At 51.7% G+C, this 15576-nt stretch overlaps 3 protein-coding genes across 6 annotated transcripts in view; 1 reads left to right on the plus strand and 2 right to left on the minus strand.

Annotated features, from left to right (window-relative positions):
- Position 1: 1 nt before the first annotated feature.
- PSMC5 (proteasome 26S subunit, ATPase 5) lies at positions 2 to 4561 on the minus strand. Its single transcript, XM_059907221.1, has 12 exons — positions 4454 to 4561; positions 3843 to 3914; positions 2379 to 2448; positions 2003 to 2100; positions 1778 to 1834; positions 1468 to 1698; positions 1056 to 1182; positions 780 to 970; positions 581 to 679; positions 390 to 500; positions 211 to 297; positions 2 to 105 (listed from the first exon to the last, which is right to left on the minus strand). The coding sequence occupies exons 1-12, from the start codon at positions 4475 to 4477 to the stop codon at positions 52 to 54; spliced, it is 1221 nt and encodes a 406-aa protein (XP_059763204.1). The 5' UTR covers positions 4478 to 4561; the 3' UTR covers positions 2 to 51.
- A 212-nt stretch (positions 4562 to 4773) lies between these two features.
- FTSJ3 (FtsJ RNA 2'-O-methyltransferase 3) lies at positions 4774 to 12348 on the plus strand. 2 transcript variants are annotated; one of them, XM_059907218.1, is made up of 21 exons: positions 4774 to 4909; positions 5018 to 5110; positions 5288 to 5393; positions 6201 to 6247; positions 6370 to 6449; positions 6869 to 6968; positions 7061 to 7255; positions 7336 to 7451; positions 7568 to 7672; positions 7760 to 7860; positions 8095 to 8175; positions 8267 to 8413; positions 8551 to 8686; positions 9857 to 10038; positions 10183 to 10303; positions 10384 to 10649; positions 10925 to 11016; positions 11105 to 11204; positions 11288 to 11471; positions 11555 to 11649; positions 11740 to 12348. In XM_059907218.1, the coding sequence occupies exons 2-21, from the start codon at positions 5044 to 5046 to the stop codon at positions 11930 to 11932; spliced, it is 2514 nt and encodes an 837-aa protein (XP_059763201.1). In that variant the 5' UTR covers positions 4774 to 4909; positions 5018 to 5043; the 3' UTR covers positions 11933 to 12348. The 2 variants fall into 2 exon arrangements, with proteins under 2 accessions (XP_059763201.1, XP_059763200.1); XM_059907217.1 differs by having other exon boundaries at positions 4774 to 5110.
- Positions 12349 to 12575: 227 nt separating this feature from the next.
- Positions 12576 to 15576, minus strand: part of DDX42 (DEAD-box helicase 42) — a 47826-nt gene continuing 44825 nt past the window's right edge. For all 3 annotated transcript variants that reach the window (XM_059907215.1, XM_059907214.1, XM_059907216.1), the window contains 2 exons: positions 14596 to 14697; positions 12576 to 14105 (listed from right to left, as the gene is read on the minus strand). In XM_059907215.1, the coding sequence (XP_059763198.1) occupies positions 13395 to 14105; positions 14596 to 14697 (813 nt within the window). In that variant the 3' untranslated portion in view covers positions 12576 to 13394. The remainder of the gene's footprint in view (positions 14106 to 14595; positions 14698 to 15576) is intronic.

The raw sequence follows: 15576 nt of genomic DNA on the forward strand, positions 1-15576 counted from the left end.
GTCTCGTCCTGCAGAGCTTTATTTGAGGGACCCACACAAAGGACATCCGCCTCACTTCCATAGCTTCTTGATGGACATGTTTTTCTCACTGTCCTTTTGCATGACCTGGAGAGAGAGAGAGCATTTAAGTTAGAGACTGGGTGAACACGTGCCCCATCCCCACTGCTCCAGAGCCACCATCAGCAAAGGCGGAAAGATGGAGGCCTGTACCTTGGCTACTGCCATCTCAAAGTCCTCCTGGGTGACGTGGACTCGCCGCTCCCGCAGCGCGTACATGCCGGCTTCAGTGCACACGCCCTGAGCAGGGAAAGGAAGACAGGCGCTGAGGCTGTGCCCTGGAACCTGGAGCTTCCTGCCGCTGCCCCCATTTCCTTGGGCCCTCCAGTTACCTTCACTTCAGCCCCTGATGCTCCTGGCATGAGCTCAGCAATTTTTCTCAGGTTGATCCCCCGGGTCAGGTTCATTTTCCGAGAATGGATCTTCAAAATGTCCAGCCGGGCCTAGCGATGGGAGAGGAAAAGCCTGAGCCCACGGCCTGCCCTCACAGCCAGAGCCACTGCCAGCGCTGCCCATCACAAACCTCCTCATTGGGGGGTGGGAATTCAATTTTTCTGTCAATGCGCCCTGGGCGGAGCAGCGCTGAGTCCAGGATGTCAATCCTGTTAGTCGCCATGATGACCTGAGTAGACAGAGCAGGTGGCGTCAGCTAAGCCCTTCCTGAGGCTGCAGCCTCACCCGGGGCCTTCCCTTGGCTCCTCCCACAGCCGACCCCACTGCACCTTGATGTTCTTGGTGGCCTCGAAGCCATCCAGCTGGTTGAGCAGCTCCAGCATCGTGCGCTGGACTTCACTGTCCCCTCCGGAGCCTCCCTCCAGCCGTGAGGAGCCGATGGAGTCGATTTCATCCATGAAGATGATAGATGGGGCGTGTTCTCGGGCCATGACAAACAGTTCCCTCACCATTCTTGCCCCTGCACAGAGGCCAAGCTGGCGTTAAGCTGATGGGCCCCCCAGCCCCTGCCGCCTTATAGTTTTCTTGTTTCTGGCCAAAGTTACCTTCCCCGATGAATTTCTGCACCAATTCAGAGCCAGAGACACGAATGAAAGTACAGTCTGTATGATGAGCCACAGCCCGGGCCAACAGTGTCTTCCCAGTGCCTGGGGGTCCGTACAGCAGCACTCCCTAGAGAACAACAGGACTCAGGGCAAAAAGCCGGCCTCCACGTTTCATTCAATGAATTATCAAGTGCGTGCACTGTGCTAGATCCCGTATTAGATGCTAGAGATAAAAAAATGAACGTCAAGGTCCCTTCTGGAGCTTATAACCAAACCACTTCGGTGGCCTGGCAGCACCTCTCCCCCAGGCCCTCTGCATGGGGAGGGCCAGCGTAAGCAGGCTCCGGTCTATCCAGCCTGGGGCACGAGATGCACAGTAGCAGCACGGTCCTCCCACAGAAGCCCTGCTCACCTTGGGCTGCGCGATGCCCAGCGCTTCAAAGAGCTCAGGATGCTTAACGGGCAGCTCAATCACTTCTTTGATCTCCTTGATCTGCTTGTCCAGTCCACCAATCATCTCGTAAGTTGAATCTGGCACCTTCTCCACCATCATCAGTGACACCAATGGGTCTACCTTGTTGGGCAGGATCTTGTGCAGAGTGTAGCTGTCATTTCTGAGAGCCACCCGGCAATTGGGTGTCACCTGGGTGAGGAGAGAGAGGTTCAGGAAGTGGTGTGGTGAGAGCTGACCCCCCACCTCCCACCTCCCCAGCTGCACTCACATCATTGATGTCGATGTTCTTATCTACGTCTACGACAAACTTGCCCTCAGGATGTACCTAGAGAAACAACAGCTCATGACCTTCCCCGACAGCCACCAAATCACCAGCCTCACCCAGGAAGACACATGGGTCTTACAGTAACGCGACAACAGTGTCCTCGCTACACACAAAGCTACGGGAACGCAGTGGGCAACAGGCTGGTCCCTGGGGTCACGTCGCCTTTACCTTAACCAACACTTTCTTCTTATCCATGGCCCGGACTACTTCCCCCACGTAGGAGCCCTGTTCCTGCAGCAGCTGTAGCTCTTCCCGCAACAGGCGAACTAGATGCGAAACAGACACAATGGCCACCCAGATTCTTTGGTGTCCCCCACCCACGACTTGATTCAACATGCATGAACTAAGCACCGCTATAAAGTTTTGAAGGGAAGGCCTCAAAAAAAAAGTCAAAGTTCATGTCTTTAAGGAGATTACGATGGGGCTCAGGAGAGAGATGTGCATGTAAAGAGGGCATGGCCTTGGACTGGGAAAAGCAACAGGCACCAACGTGAAGACTCACTTCAAACTGCCCACACACAGCCTTCCCATCTTTCCCCCTCACCTTTTGCATTAAGCTCATTCCTCTGTGCCTGCAGCCTCCGGAGATTTTGGCTCTTATCATTCACGATCAGCTGTGGAGGACAAGAAGCAAAGGGTGGAAAACGGTAGGCGGTTACGATCTTGGCCGAAACCCTCATAGGCTGATATGAGCTAAGCGAGGAAGGAGCACAAGGCACCTGCATTCTCCATTCAGATTCTCCAATATGATTCTAACGACCCTATCCTGTCCTCCAAGAGCCCCTCTGGAGTGTAGGACAACCACAGGAAAAAAAGGCTGCTTGTCTAATACTGGTCCAGGAATAACCGTAGTGGACAGGAGTTAACAGCTGGCTCACATAGTTTCTTGCAGACTGGTAACGGTAGAGTGGGAAGACCTCTGAGTCAGAAGCCTAAGTTCTAGTCCCATTGCTGGCAATTAACAGTTGGGTAAAGCCAATGAAAGCTATGTAAAAGGTCTAGATCTGTTACCAAACTGCAAGCATCACCTATCCTGCCTCTTTTCAGGACTAACGTGAGGAACAAATGAAAGCACACGTAACGCATTTCAAAAATGACAAACCGGACTTCCTTGGTGGCGCAGTGGTTAAGAATCCGCCTGCCAAAGCAGGGGACACAGGTTCGAGCCCTGCTCCGGTAGGATCTCACATGCCGCGGAGCAGCTAAGCCTGTGTGCCACAACTACTGAGCCTGCGCTCTAGGGCCTGCGAGCCACAACTACTGAAGCCCGCCTAGAGCCCGTGCTCCGCAACAAGAGAAGCCACCGCAATGAGAAGCCCGCGCACCATAACGAAGAGTAGCCCCACTCGCCGCAACTAGAGAGAGCCTGCACGCAGTGACGAAGACCCAACACAGCCAAAAATAAAAATAAATAAATAAAACATATATATATCACAGTCTCTTCTAAAAAAAAAAAGTGACAAACCAAATATGATACCTACAAATGTACCTGGAGTTCAGAATTTTTCCTTGTGGCTCTCCTCCATCCAATTGACATTATTTTCCTTATTTCTATGGTCCCTGCTCCCTGTTTAGGCTAGAGCACTGGGTTGTCCAGTTCCTTTTCATTCAGTCCTACGGAATCAGCATTGTCCAGACTCCTCAATTCTGTCTTCCCTCACTCTGCCCCAACCCTCCCTCTGATAAATCTCATCTTCTGATCCTATGTCTTCTCTTTTATAAGAAACCCTCTCATTCAGGCTTCTTCTAAGAAGAATGACTTTTGGCTGGGGGTACCTCTTACGTTAAAATTTGACTTTTAAAGATGTTTAATGAACTGTGAATACTACCTTCAAAATGATGGGACTTGAGAGGAACAAGAGGCTGTTAACTTCATATACTTTATACCGTTGGCTTGTTGCTTCTTCCACTGCGCCCCCAGTGGAATTATATGGATTTGTAGAAATCCGTTCCATCAATCCCTCATCCCCCTTCTAGCTTCCTCTGGACCTTTGGAGTCCCTTCTCACCTGGAGTTCTTCAATCTTGGACAGGTAATACTGGCGGAGTCCACTGCCTGCCTTCCCCTCTTCCAGCTCCATCTGAAGACACAGTGTAATTAGTAACCAACAGGTTAAACATCCAAGGGATAAAGCTACTTCCAGCTTGGATTTCGGAGATTTAAGATTTGGGTTCTAATCCCTCACTCCATCTCTTCGGAACCATTTCCCCGTGACTAAACTAAAACAGAATGAGAACGGTGCCTACCTCTTAAGACTTTCAGGAGGATCAAGAGACGACACACCCGGGAACGCTATACAAACCCGAGGTGTTATTATACTACAGGAGGAGTCAGCAGGAAGGACGTGTCCCCCGACTCCCCCGACTCGTGGAAGGGTGGGTTCCCGCTCCCACCGCTCCTCTCACTTACTCGGCTTCCACCGGGTCTTCCACTCCCGGCCCTGCCTTGACCCGCCGGGGGCGGCGCTGACACAGCAGATCCTGTCCCAGGTAGGGCCCAGTCTAGACTGGCCCACCCACCCCCGACTCCCCCCACCCTCTTGCCCCGGCCGGCTGCCCACCTCGGATCACACCTGTTTCGCATCCAGCCCCAGTCCCCGCCCGACCACCGCCGCCATACCTGCTCTGGTCCGTCAAGCGCCATCTTCCCTCTTCCGCGGCCGGCATCAGAGCCGCCTTGGCGCGCAGGCGCAGAAGCAGGGGTTTAGGGACCGAAAAACCAAGGCAGAGAACAGTTCCGGGTCAATGGGCGGGGTGTGAGGACAGACGGTAATAAGTAACAGGGGCCATGAGGGGAGGGGCGGGGGTACGCGAGGTCAGGAGCTTTGAAAAGGGTTAGCAGAACTCCTAAACATTACTCTCTAGAAATTCGGTTTTGGTTAAAGTAACCATTTCTCCTGGTGCCAGCTTCCAACTTATAAAACCTGGGGACAGAAAATAGAGAAAATTTTTGTGGCCACGCTCAAAATGGCGGACAACTTGGAGCCGAGGACGCGAGCGACGCAAGCGGAAGCGGAAATACGTTTGCTGCCCACACGTGCCGCTTCAGGGGTGGTGGAAATGGTGCTGGGTGGCGGTGAGTAGTGTAGACTGAGGCTCAGTGTGTCTGCGACGGCGAGTGGGGAACGAAGAGCGGAATCTAGTGCTCCGGGAAGAGACGTCCCAATTTCTGCTTCCTCTCCAGATTGAGTGGCGCTCCCACGTCCCACCATGGGCAAAAAGGGCAAAGTCGGGAAGAGCCGGCGAGACAAGTTCTATCACTTGGCAAAGGAGACGGGTGAGTCAGGGTTCGCGCCGTCTGCGAGCGGGTGCGCCACCAACCTTGGCCGGTTCGCCCCCTTTCCGAATATTGAGTTTTTCTTCCGCAGAAAGGGTGGTGGGTCGTGAGGCCGCAGAAATCCCGCTGGGAAAGCGCTTCGCGGAACTTACTACAGTACTTTGTCGCCGCCTCCAGGTTACCGTTCCCGGTCTGCTTTCAAGCTGATCCAGCTGAATCGCCGCTTTCAATTTCTGCAGAAAGCCCGAGCCTTGCTGGACCTGTGCGCTGCACCGGGTGGATGGTGTGTAACACCCGGCGCCTGACGCTCCTTATGGAAGAATTCTGGATTACAGCCTTGGATGACTGAGAGTTGCATTTGGGGGTGGGAGGGAAACAGTAATACCAACCTCACATTTCTCTACTCCCCAGAAGTAAGCTGCAGGGGGAAAGATTTGGACCGTGTACTTATGACATGATTGGCTGATACAGACCAGGGTTCTTGGTTTTCCCCAATCAATAGAAATTGACTAGAGGCCAGACAAGAAATTCAGGCAAGGTTTTCTTGGGGCCCCTGCTGCAGCAGGGGGCAGCGAAAACAGGTAGCGGGTTCCCTTGCTAGCCAGCTCCCCAAGGAGGGGGCTGGCTGGTTCCTTATATAGCGTGAAGGTGGGGCTGTGTCCCGGGGTCCGGCCTGAGGGGCGGCTGAGGTGGTCTGCCTGCCCCTTTGGTGGTGTTGAGTGCTGGGGGGCATGTGCAGTGCCCTGCTTCTGCTCCTGCTTCCTACACCCTGTTTTTGCTCCCAGCTCTTCAGAGGTGACAGTGGGGTGGTGTGTTGGAGATTTTTTTGTCTATAATTTTTGGCTTTTTGTCCATAATTCACCCCAACTGGGTATGCATGCAGTGTTTAGTCCCTCATAGTTTCTTTGTATTCTGTTGCTCAAGGAGTTTTGTCCAGGTGCAAGCATTGCAGCAAAGGGTCCCAGGTCCCAGCCTGTCTCACTTCCACTGCACTTAGCAGGGGCCCCTAACACCGGGGATGAGAGATCACATTGCCAAGGGAGGGGAAGGGACAGTCCAGGGTATTTTAATCTTTGCTTCTCTTTTATAGGCTGCAAGTGGCCACCAAGTTTATGCCTGTATCCAGCCTTATTGTGGGTGAGTGACAGGTGGTGCTCCTGGATGTTCCAGGGGGTGGGAGTGTGAGACCCTGTGTTCTGCATTTCCTTTCTCCCTGCTTGAGACAACCTTTTGGAATACTCTGCCCTAATTTCTTCTAGGAGTGGATCTGGTTCCAATCAAGCCTCTTCCCAATGTGGTGACACTCCAAGAGGACATCACAACAGAACGCTGTAGGCAGGTAATAGGAATCTCTCTTTTCCTGTTCCCTTTATATGTAGACATCCACATTCATCCCTCTTCCCACCCTGATCCCCTGAAGGCACGTTTTTCCTGTTAACCATGCCTTGAGCAGTGCCTGCACATTGTTTATATAACAAGGCCCGTAATATTGCGTGTGTGCCCTGCCTTTATTTATTCAGGAAAGAGGTCTTTGGAGTTGGAGGAAGTGCAGAGATTTCAGTGAAATCCTTTCCAGCGAATTCACTAGTAGACTGTAAGCTCCATGAAAACAGACGTGTTATTTTTGCTTATTGTTGTATCCCCTGTCCATGGCACAGGATTTGGCTGTGGTGGGCACTCAACAGATGGCTGAACTAAGGGCTCCATTCGTAGCCATTTCTGTATTTCTGTTGCTCTGGTTTCTTTCCTTCTCTGTAGGCCCTGAGGAAGGAGCTGAAAACCTGGAAAGTTGATGTTGTGCTCAATGACGGGGCCCCCAACGTCGGGGCTAGCTGGGTCCATGATGCTTACTCACAAGGTGCCGGGATTGGGGGGCATGGAGCTGAGGGTGGAGGTGGGCATGCCCTCTCAGGCTGCAGAGGTCCTCAGCTAACTGTCTCCCCCCCACAGCCCATTTGACACTGATGGCTCTGCGTTTGGCTTGTGATTTTCTGGGCCGTGGTGGCTGCTTCATCACAAAGGTTTTCCGTTCCCGTGACTATCAGCCCTTACTGTGGATCTTCCAGCAGCTCTTCCGCCGTGTCCAGGCCACCAAGCCCCAAGCCTCTCGTCATGAATCTGCAGAGATCTTTGTAGTCTGCCAGGGTGGGCATCACTTCTTTTGTTCTCTTGATTCAGTCTCCCACCTACCAAAGCACACTTTCTTATATATCCTATTACCTTAGGATTCCTGGCTCCTGACAAGGTTGACAGTAAATTCTTTGACCCGAAATTTGCCTTCAAGGAGGTTGAAGTTCAGGTCAAGACTGTTACTGAATTGGTGACTAAGAAGAAGCCAAAGGTGTGTTTGGCGAGTGGGGGTCACCTTCAGGTCCTGGGACTCGGGAGGTCGGGCCTGGTCAGTCTCACAGACACCCCAGAAGGGACTGCTCAACCTTCGTTATTTCCCTTCCTAAGGCTGAAGGCTATGCTGAGGGTGACCTCACACTCTATCACCGAACCTCAGTCACTGAGTTCCTCCGAGCTGCCAACCCTGTTGACTTCCTCTCCAAAGCCAGTGAAGTGAGTCCCCAGACTCGAGCGGTACAAGGGAGCCCCAGAAACATGGCCTGAACATCTCCCCTGACTCCTTTCCCTCCTCCCAAACAGATCTCGCTAGACGATGAAGAGTTGGCACGGCATCCAGCTACCACTGAGGACATCCGGGCGTGCTGTCAGGATATCAGAGTGCTGGGGCGTAAGGAGCTCAGGTTTGCACTGGGGGTGGGCATGGGTGCCGGGAGCCCCAAAGGCAGGGGAAAGCCTTTGAAGGACATGACGCTGGATCTCTGGGAATAGGATGCTGCTGTGTTAGAGGTTTGGGGTGGGGGCCTGAACCTTAGGACTTCTGTGGCGCAAACATGAAATTTGGGGTATGGGCCCAAAACGAGGCGGTGGGGACAAAAGGGAAGACAGCAAGGTCAGGAATGGTATTTCTGGGGCAGGTCCCTACTGAACTGGAGAACGAAGCTTCGGCGGTATGTGGCCAAGAAACTGAAAGAACAAGCAAAGGCACTGGACATCAGGTGAGGAGGGAGCTAAACCAGGGCAGTTGTTGACTGGGTGTTGAGGGGAAGCATCTGGGAAAATAACCAACTCCTGCGACTGTTTTGTCAGCCTCAGCTCGGGGGAGGAAGAGGAAGGTGAAGAGGAAGAGTCAGCAGCTGGGATGGGGCCGCAGCCCTCGGAGGAGGAGGAGGAGGAGGAGCAGCTGAACCGGACCCTGGCGGAGATGAAGGCCCAGGAGGTGGCGGAGTTAAAGAGGTGAGGGGAGCTGGGGAGGAGCGTGGGGAGCCCCAAGGCAGAGTCCCTCGGTGGGTGAAGATGGGGAGAGGGGGGGAAGGCACGGATAGGGAATCTTCAGAGCCGGGCAGCTTTAATTCCTCAGACCATCCCCTCAGGAAGAAAAAGAAGCTGCTGCGTGAGCAGAGGAAGCAGCGGGAACGTGTGGAGCTGAAGATGGATCTTCCCGGGGTTTCCATTGCAGACGAGGGGGAGACTGGCATGTTCTCCCTGCGCACCATCCGGGGTCACCAGGTGAGGCGGGCTTCGGGGCCCACTGGGGACAGGAGGACCTGTTTGGGTGTTTGGAGGTGGGGCGTTGGATGTCTTTTTGGTGAGTGTGCTGAAAGATCATGGCTCGTGGTTGCTGCCTTCACCCGCAAATGGCTCGATGAGGGGAGACTGGGAAAAAAACAAGAGCCTTGTGTCTCAAAAGGCCAGGAAAGAACATACCCCTAAAATAATGAAAGCAGGAAGATTTGTGAGTGTGGTGTAGATTTATCCTTGTAGAACTGGAACATCAGAACCAAAAGGCCCTCGTTGCAGGAAGCTCAGGTCATAGGCGATGCAGCCAGGGTGCGTGGGTTACGAGCACGTGTGATGGAGGGTTTCCCTCAGAGGGGAACAGCGTTCTTCAGTTCACTGAGACCAAGCTGGCACCTTGTTGCACTAGGCTGCTGGATGGTGCTTTCTGCTGAATACTGGAGAGCCTGCTTTTCCTGGTAAAAGCAGCATCACAAACAAAATGAGCCTTCGTGGCTCTTGTGTGGGAAGGTAGTAACCAGGTCGTGTTGTTTAGGGGACAGTAGAGCACAGTGGTCCCAGAGCCGACTACCACTTAAGGCGCTCTTTGCCTCAGTTTCCTCATCTGTAAAAGAAAATGATAGAACCTACCTACTCGCGTTTTTGGAAGGAATAAAAAAAAAGATGGCGTAATTCCTGGTATGTGATTCAAGAAATAGCAGCTATCCTTGCCGTGAGGAAAACAGATTTTGGAGTTGACAGCTGGTTTATTAGTGAAACAGTGCTTCCTGTTAGATGTATATGGCATGGGCTCCTTTATTCAGTGGAAACAAGAGTTGTAGATATTATTCTCCGGTGATAAGGTGCCTTCTGAAAGTAATTTTTTAAAAAGCAGTGTTTTAGAACATTTTAAAATCGGACACTAATTAGACCATGGGGTACTTTTCCATAAACCTATTTCTGCTACCACTGAGGAAGAGACAGCTGAATGATCTGGCCTAGAGTGGGATGTTTTAAATGGTTAATCCTATCACTTCCCTGTCTGTAAAAGAAGGTATCATGTGCTTGACACAGTGTGTTTTCTAGTGTTGCTGAGGATAAACTAAGGTGATGAACATGGAGGAAAAAAGCAGTATGTACCTTGTTAGTGCCCTTGACCTCTGTTTCTCTGTCAAACCTCAGTTGTTAGAGGAGGTAACACAGGGGGACATGAGTGCTGCAGACACGTTTTTGTCTGATCTGCCAAGAGACGACATCTACGTATCAGATGTTGAGGAGGAGGATGATACGTCTCTGGATAGTGACCTGGACCCAGAGGAGCTGGTGGGAGTCAGAGCACCTCAGAGTCTAAAGGACCAAAAGTGGTAAGCGGGGGGTGTGGGGAGGTGTCTGCAGGGCACCCTCAGCTCAAGTCCGAAGCAGAGCTGGTGGCAGGGCTTGCCAGTGGGAGTGTGGGCAGCAAGCCCTCCAGGGCACTGACCCTCCACCCACTTTCCTTGGGTCTACAGTGTACGGTTTGCTGAAGTGCAAGATGGTAAAGAGGAGGAAGAAGAAGAGAATCCATTGCTGGTACCATTGGAGGAAAAGGCACTACTGCAGGAAGAACAGGCCAGCCTGTGGTTCTCAAAGGTAAGCAGAGGCTGGTGGCCGAGGCAGACAGGGACTGGCATTCCCTGGGCAGAGGGTGCCTGACGATTCCCCCATCACAGGATGGCTTCAGTGGGATTGGGGATGATGCCGACGAGGCCCTGGAGATCGGTCAGGCCCAGCTGTTGTACGAGAGCCGTCGCAAGGGGCAGCAGCTGCCACCACTGCCTTCCGGTGTGAAGACGGAGAACAAACCTCCCCCGTGCCAGGATGAGGCCCCTGAGAGGGCAGAGGCTCCTTCAGGGACAGAGGCTGCCACTGGCCCCGGCGGGGCAGAGAGAGATGGCAGTTCTGACAGTGACAGCAGTAGCAGTGAGGGTGAAGAGAGGTGAGTGGTTGCAGCTGACGGGAGAAGAGCTGAAGAGGAAGCGGTGGTTGTAACCAGCGCTCTGTAATTGGGGGTTTGCAGCTCTGGCTGCAGATGGAGAACTTTAAATACTGATGATTCCAATTTGAGTGGTCTGCAGTACAGCCTGGGTGGCAAGATTTCTGGAAGTCCCCCAAGCATTTTTAACTAAGAACCAGGGGTGAGGTGAGCAGGAGTGGGCCTGAGTGGCGTGGGTAACGGTGGGACATGCGTGCACGGTCCTCCTCCTCCCACAGCTGGAAACCGCGCCGCAGGCAGAAGCAAAGCCGTGGGCCTAAGTCAGATGATGATGATGATGGGTTTGAGATCGTGCCTATCAAGGACCCAGGTGAGAGCGCTGCACCTAGTAGAATGGGAGGCAACATGGAGGGGTCAGTGCTGGGGACTGAGCTTTGACTTCCTTCTTCCCTCTCTAGTGAAACATCGGATACTGGACCCTGAAGGCCTTGCTCTAGGTGCTATTATTGCTTCTTCCAAAAAAGCCAGGAGGGACCTCATTGATGACTCCTTCAGCCGGTAAGGGGCCAGAAAGTCACGAGAAGGGGTGGGGGTGAGGAAGGATTTCTTTGAAAGCCTAGACTGGTGTCCTCTCCACCAAGGTACACATTTAATGAGGATGAGGGGGAGCTTCCAGACTGGTTTGTGCAGGAGGAAAAGCAGCACAGGATACGACAGTTGCCTATTGATAAGAAGGAGGTGGAGCGTTACCGGAAACGCTGGCGGGAAATCAATGCACGTCCCATCAAGAAAGTGGCTGAGGCCAAGGCCAGGAAGAAACGGAGGGTAAGCAGTGGGGCTGCCTGAGACTCTGGGTGGGTGAGGCAGGGGTAGGAAAAGAGGTCAGCCTGACCGCGGTCCCCCCACAGATGCTGAAGAAGCTGGAGCAAACCAAGAAGAAGGCAGAAGCTGTGGTCAACACAGTGGACATCTCAGAACGGGAGAAAGTGGCACAGCTTCGAAGGTGAGGGGCGGGGGGGTGGGGGTCACCCACAAAGGTACACGGGGGTGAAGGAGTGGCAGAAAGTCTCTAACCTGTGTCTTCCACTTACAGTCTCTATAAGAAAGCTGGGCTTGGAAAGGAGAAACGCCAAGTCACCTATGTTGTAGCCAAAAAAGGTGTGGGCCGCAAAGTGGGCCGGCCAGCTGGGGTCAGAGGTCACTTCAAGGTGGTGGACTCGAGAATGAAGAAGGACCAAAGAGCACAGCAACGGAAAGAGCAGAAGAAAAAGCACAAGCGGAAGTGAGCGGAGCCACCAGAACCTCTGCGGGGCTGTGTCAGGACGAGGAGAGGAGCGATTCGGTGCAGCTTCTGGCCGCCTTCGTACCAGCCCTACCCTTGCCTGCACTGCAGTCGTCTGAAGAGACAGATCTGAGGTACCGGAACTCATGGTGGCCCTGGGCAGTGAGGGGGACATCTTCCTGGCTGGAAGAAAGGGTCCCGTTAAAGCCCCTCTGAAATGTCTTGTCGGTGCTGTCAGAGCCCACAACCCTTCTGTGAAGAATGTGGGGTGCTGGGCGAGAAGTCACACCATTTTTAGATCCTAAGAGGGGAAGTTCAGTGGTGCCGTGGCATTCATTGTAGTCTAGTCTATTCTTGGGCAAGTGGGCCTCTCAAGTCTTCCCCCTTTATCATGTGAATAAAACCAGGATGATTGATTGATTGATTGATTGATAGATGTCTGACAGACAGTTTAGTTCCTGGTAACTTGATAACTCAAAAAACATCTGGGTGTTCACACCATGTGCACTGTTCTAAATCATATTTAATATGTCCCGACTCCTCATGGTGAAGTAGAAATGACAAGCAAGCCACAGGTCCCAGTAGTAAAACATTTACTAGAGCAAGCAGAAAGGAATGCACATCTTAAAGAAACCTTCACAAAGTCACAAAATTTGAAGTATGTATATTTCTTTTCCTTTTATAAACAAGATAGAACAAAAATCATCAAAATCATTTCAGCAAAAGATTTTTCTACCATTATGGCAAGTTAAAAAAAATACAATGAAATAGGAGAAGACAATTTAAAAGCTGCTGTCAGGTTTTTGTTTTTTAATTTTAAATTTAGCAACACTTCAGACCCAGAGCAGTCCTGTTTCCAGGATCCTCTCTCCCCCCTCAGTTGTAGGGACTCTGGATCTGGCAGGCTGCTGCTTCATGTCTCAGGACTGGACACAAACCTGGCTGGGAAACCTGAGCATCAGCTCTCACTTAGAATCAGACCCTCCCCTAACCTGCAGATGTTGGGGAAGCACTTTGGTGTGCATCCGTAACACCTCCACGGACCGGGCTGCAGAAGCCAGTCTCACGTGGGGCCTGCCTGGCCACAGAAAAAGAATTTTATTTGTAGGTGTTTTTAAGGTGACATTTTAGTAAAAAATATGTACTACATATAAACCTAGAGTGAGTTTTGTGCCCTATAAGGCCCTTTCTTCCAAGGTCTCCTCAACTGACCTTCGTGACACTCACCCAGAGCCAAAAGAAGCTGCCCGACTCTGACTGCTTCTAAGGACCAAAGCAGCCTCCCAAGAAAACATCTGGAAAATTATCCAGATGAAGGGGTAATGTCTCCAAGCTCCAGCTATCCACTAAGGGCAGGGGGTCCCTACACCTTGGGCCCCAACCCAGCCCTGAGACGCCTAGTTACCAAAAGTCTTTCCAAAAATAAAATTAAAAGACAATTGATTTCACGCTTCAGCACGTACCCTCTAGCTGTCCCATCGGCTCTTCTTGCGCTTGGGCGGCTCGGGGACAGCGAAGCCATCAGTAGTCTTGTCTGTCTTGCTGTCCATCTTGTCCGTCTTGGTGCTGTCCACCTTGGGGTCCATCTTGCTTTCACGAGTACAACTTTCTTTCCTGCTTTCACCATTCCGACCATCGTTCGCACCTCGGCTCTCCCCATGTCTGCCTCCACCTCCTCCATGCCTGTTCTCTCCATGAGGATGGCCATCAGCATGACGGCGGCCATCAGCATGACGGCTGCTGCTTTCTGGGTAGCGGTATCCCTCTCCATGGCGAGCACCATCTCCATGACGCGGGCTATCGCCATGCCGATTCCCACTCTCTCCGTGACTGTGACGGCTTCCACCCCGGTTCTCAGTATATCTCTCTCTTTTCCCATTGCCACCCCCAATCCCTTCTCGGCTGTTATTCCCTGAAGCTGTGTTGTTGACTCCCTGGGCTCCGGCAGGAGGGTAGGTCACTGGGGCACTGCTGAGGTTCCCAGCACTGCCAAAGCCTGGGATGCCCTTTGCGGCACTGGAAGTGGGGCTGTCAGGACTGCTACGGCCCTGTTGGGCTGAACTGCTGGGAACTGAATTCAAGCTCCCTGCACTAGTCCATCCACTCGCCCCAGCAGCAGAGCTTCCAGCCTTCTGGTTGGTTAAACTGGCAGCAACAAAGTGACTCTTGTACTGTGACTAAAAGAGAGACAACAACAGTGGGTAAGACAGTAAGTTAAAGAAACTTGATGGCCCAGCTAGTTAACTGGATGCCAGCTAGCTAACTGGAGGTACAGAAGGATGATGGGTTCAGAGTTCACAAGAGACACATAATCAAACTTGTCTTAGCTAAAAAATGGCAATTACTCTCAACCAGATTACAAGAGCCTTGGAACCTTGAAGGCTGTTAAGGCAGGGAGGGAACACCAATCCTACTGTAGGACGAGAGCCCTGAGCATGACTGAAGTAGATGACCAGCAAGAGGAGTTTCTCTAGCCGCTACACCTGCAGCTCTAGGTAAGCTGCGGTTACGGTGATACTCGAAACTGAAAACAGGAGAAGGCCCTACCTAAATCCAGCAAGCATCAAGTCTACAAGGCCAGCTACCATCTCAGGAAGACTAGGGCCCCTCATCACTGCCCATGAGTTACCAGTGAAAGCTCTTTTAGCTAAATGCTTAATTTCAGACCTGGAAAGCTGCTTTCATTGCCGTCAGCCGATCTCCCATGGCTCCTGTGGAGGGCTTGTAGGCCTCATAATTGCTCATTACATTGTTGTTACTTCCTCGGTCCTAAAAAATAAACACACTCATGAGGATGGAAGAGTTAAGTAGGAAAGCCCACTGCCACAGACTGGGCCTCCATATACTGCAAACTGAAGAGGGAGCTGAAATGGGAATGGGAAATTTATAGAAAGTTATGTTTTGTGAGAAAAGGCACGGTAATGAGTCATTTAAAAATGCTTATGCCTTTCAACCCAATAATTCTATTTCTGGGAACTAACCCTAATAGTCAGAAATGAGGTCAGATTATGCCCAAAGCTGATCACCTGGTATTATTTACAGACACAAATACAAACATCATGTTTATGTAATTATGTAAAAATTATGTTAAAGCCGAAAAGGCCACAAGGCAGTACAGCACATAACATGACTGCTCAGGCTCTAAATCCAGACCCTAAAGAGTCTGAAATCTCAGCTTCAGTATTCACCACAGTGTAACCTTGGGTGCCTCAGTCTGATCATCTGTACTTACTCTGAGTGGCTGTGGAGACTGAGTTAACATGTGTGGTTGCTTGGGCTGGCCCTGGCACATACTAAGTTCTCAGTGTTAGTTACCACTGTCATCTGCATGATCCACATCATCATCACTGTGACATGGGGACAGATTATTTACGTAACAAAGACACCAAGTTTAACTATGATGATGCAGAAATGGAGACTGGCAGCTTTCTTCCTTGGCTTAAGAATCAAAGTGACAGGAAACAAAGTTAAGAAAGCCAGTCAGGGGGGAGCTTCTGTTACCTGTTTTGTGAGAAAAGCTAGCTCTCATATCTCTGGTTCGATTTCCCAGAGTGTAGGAATCATTCCTGAGTTTAGTTACAAGCTGTAGCTAGAGTTTACAGAATGGCCCTCTGGCTCTAGGCCAGTGCTGGAGGGCTGGTGAACAGA

The sequence above is a fragment of the Balaenoptera ricei genome, chromosome 20 (assembly GCF_028023285.1).
Source record: "Balaenoptera ricei isolate mBalRic1 chromosome 20, mBalRic1.hap2, whole genome shotgun sequence".
Lineage (NCBI taxonomy): Eukaryota > Metazoa > Chordata > Mammalia > Artiodactyla > Balaenopteridae > Balaenoptera > Balaenoptera ricei.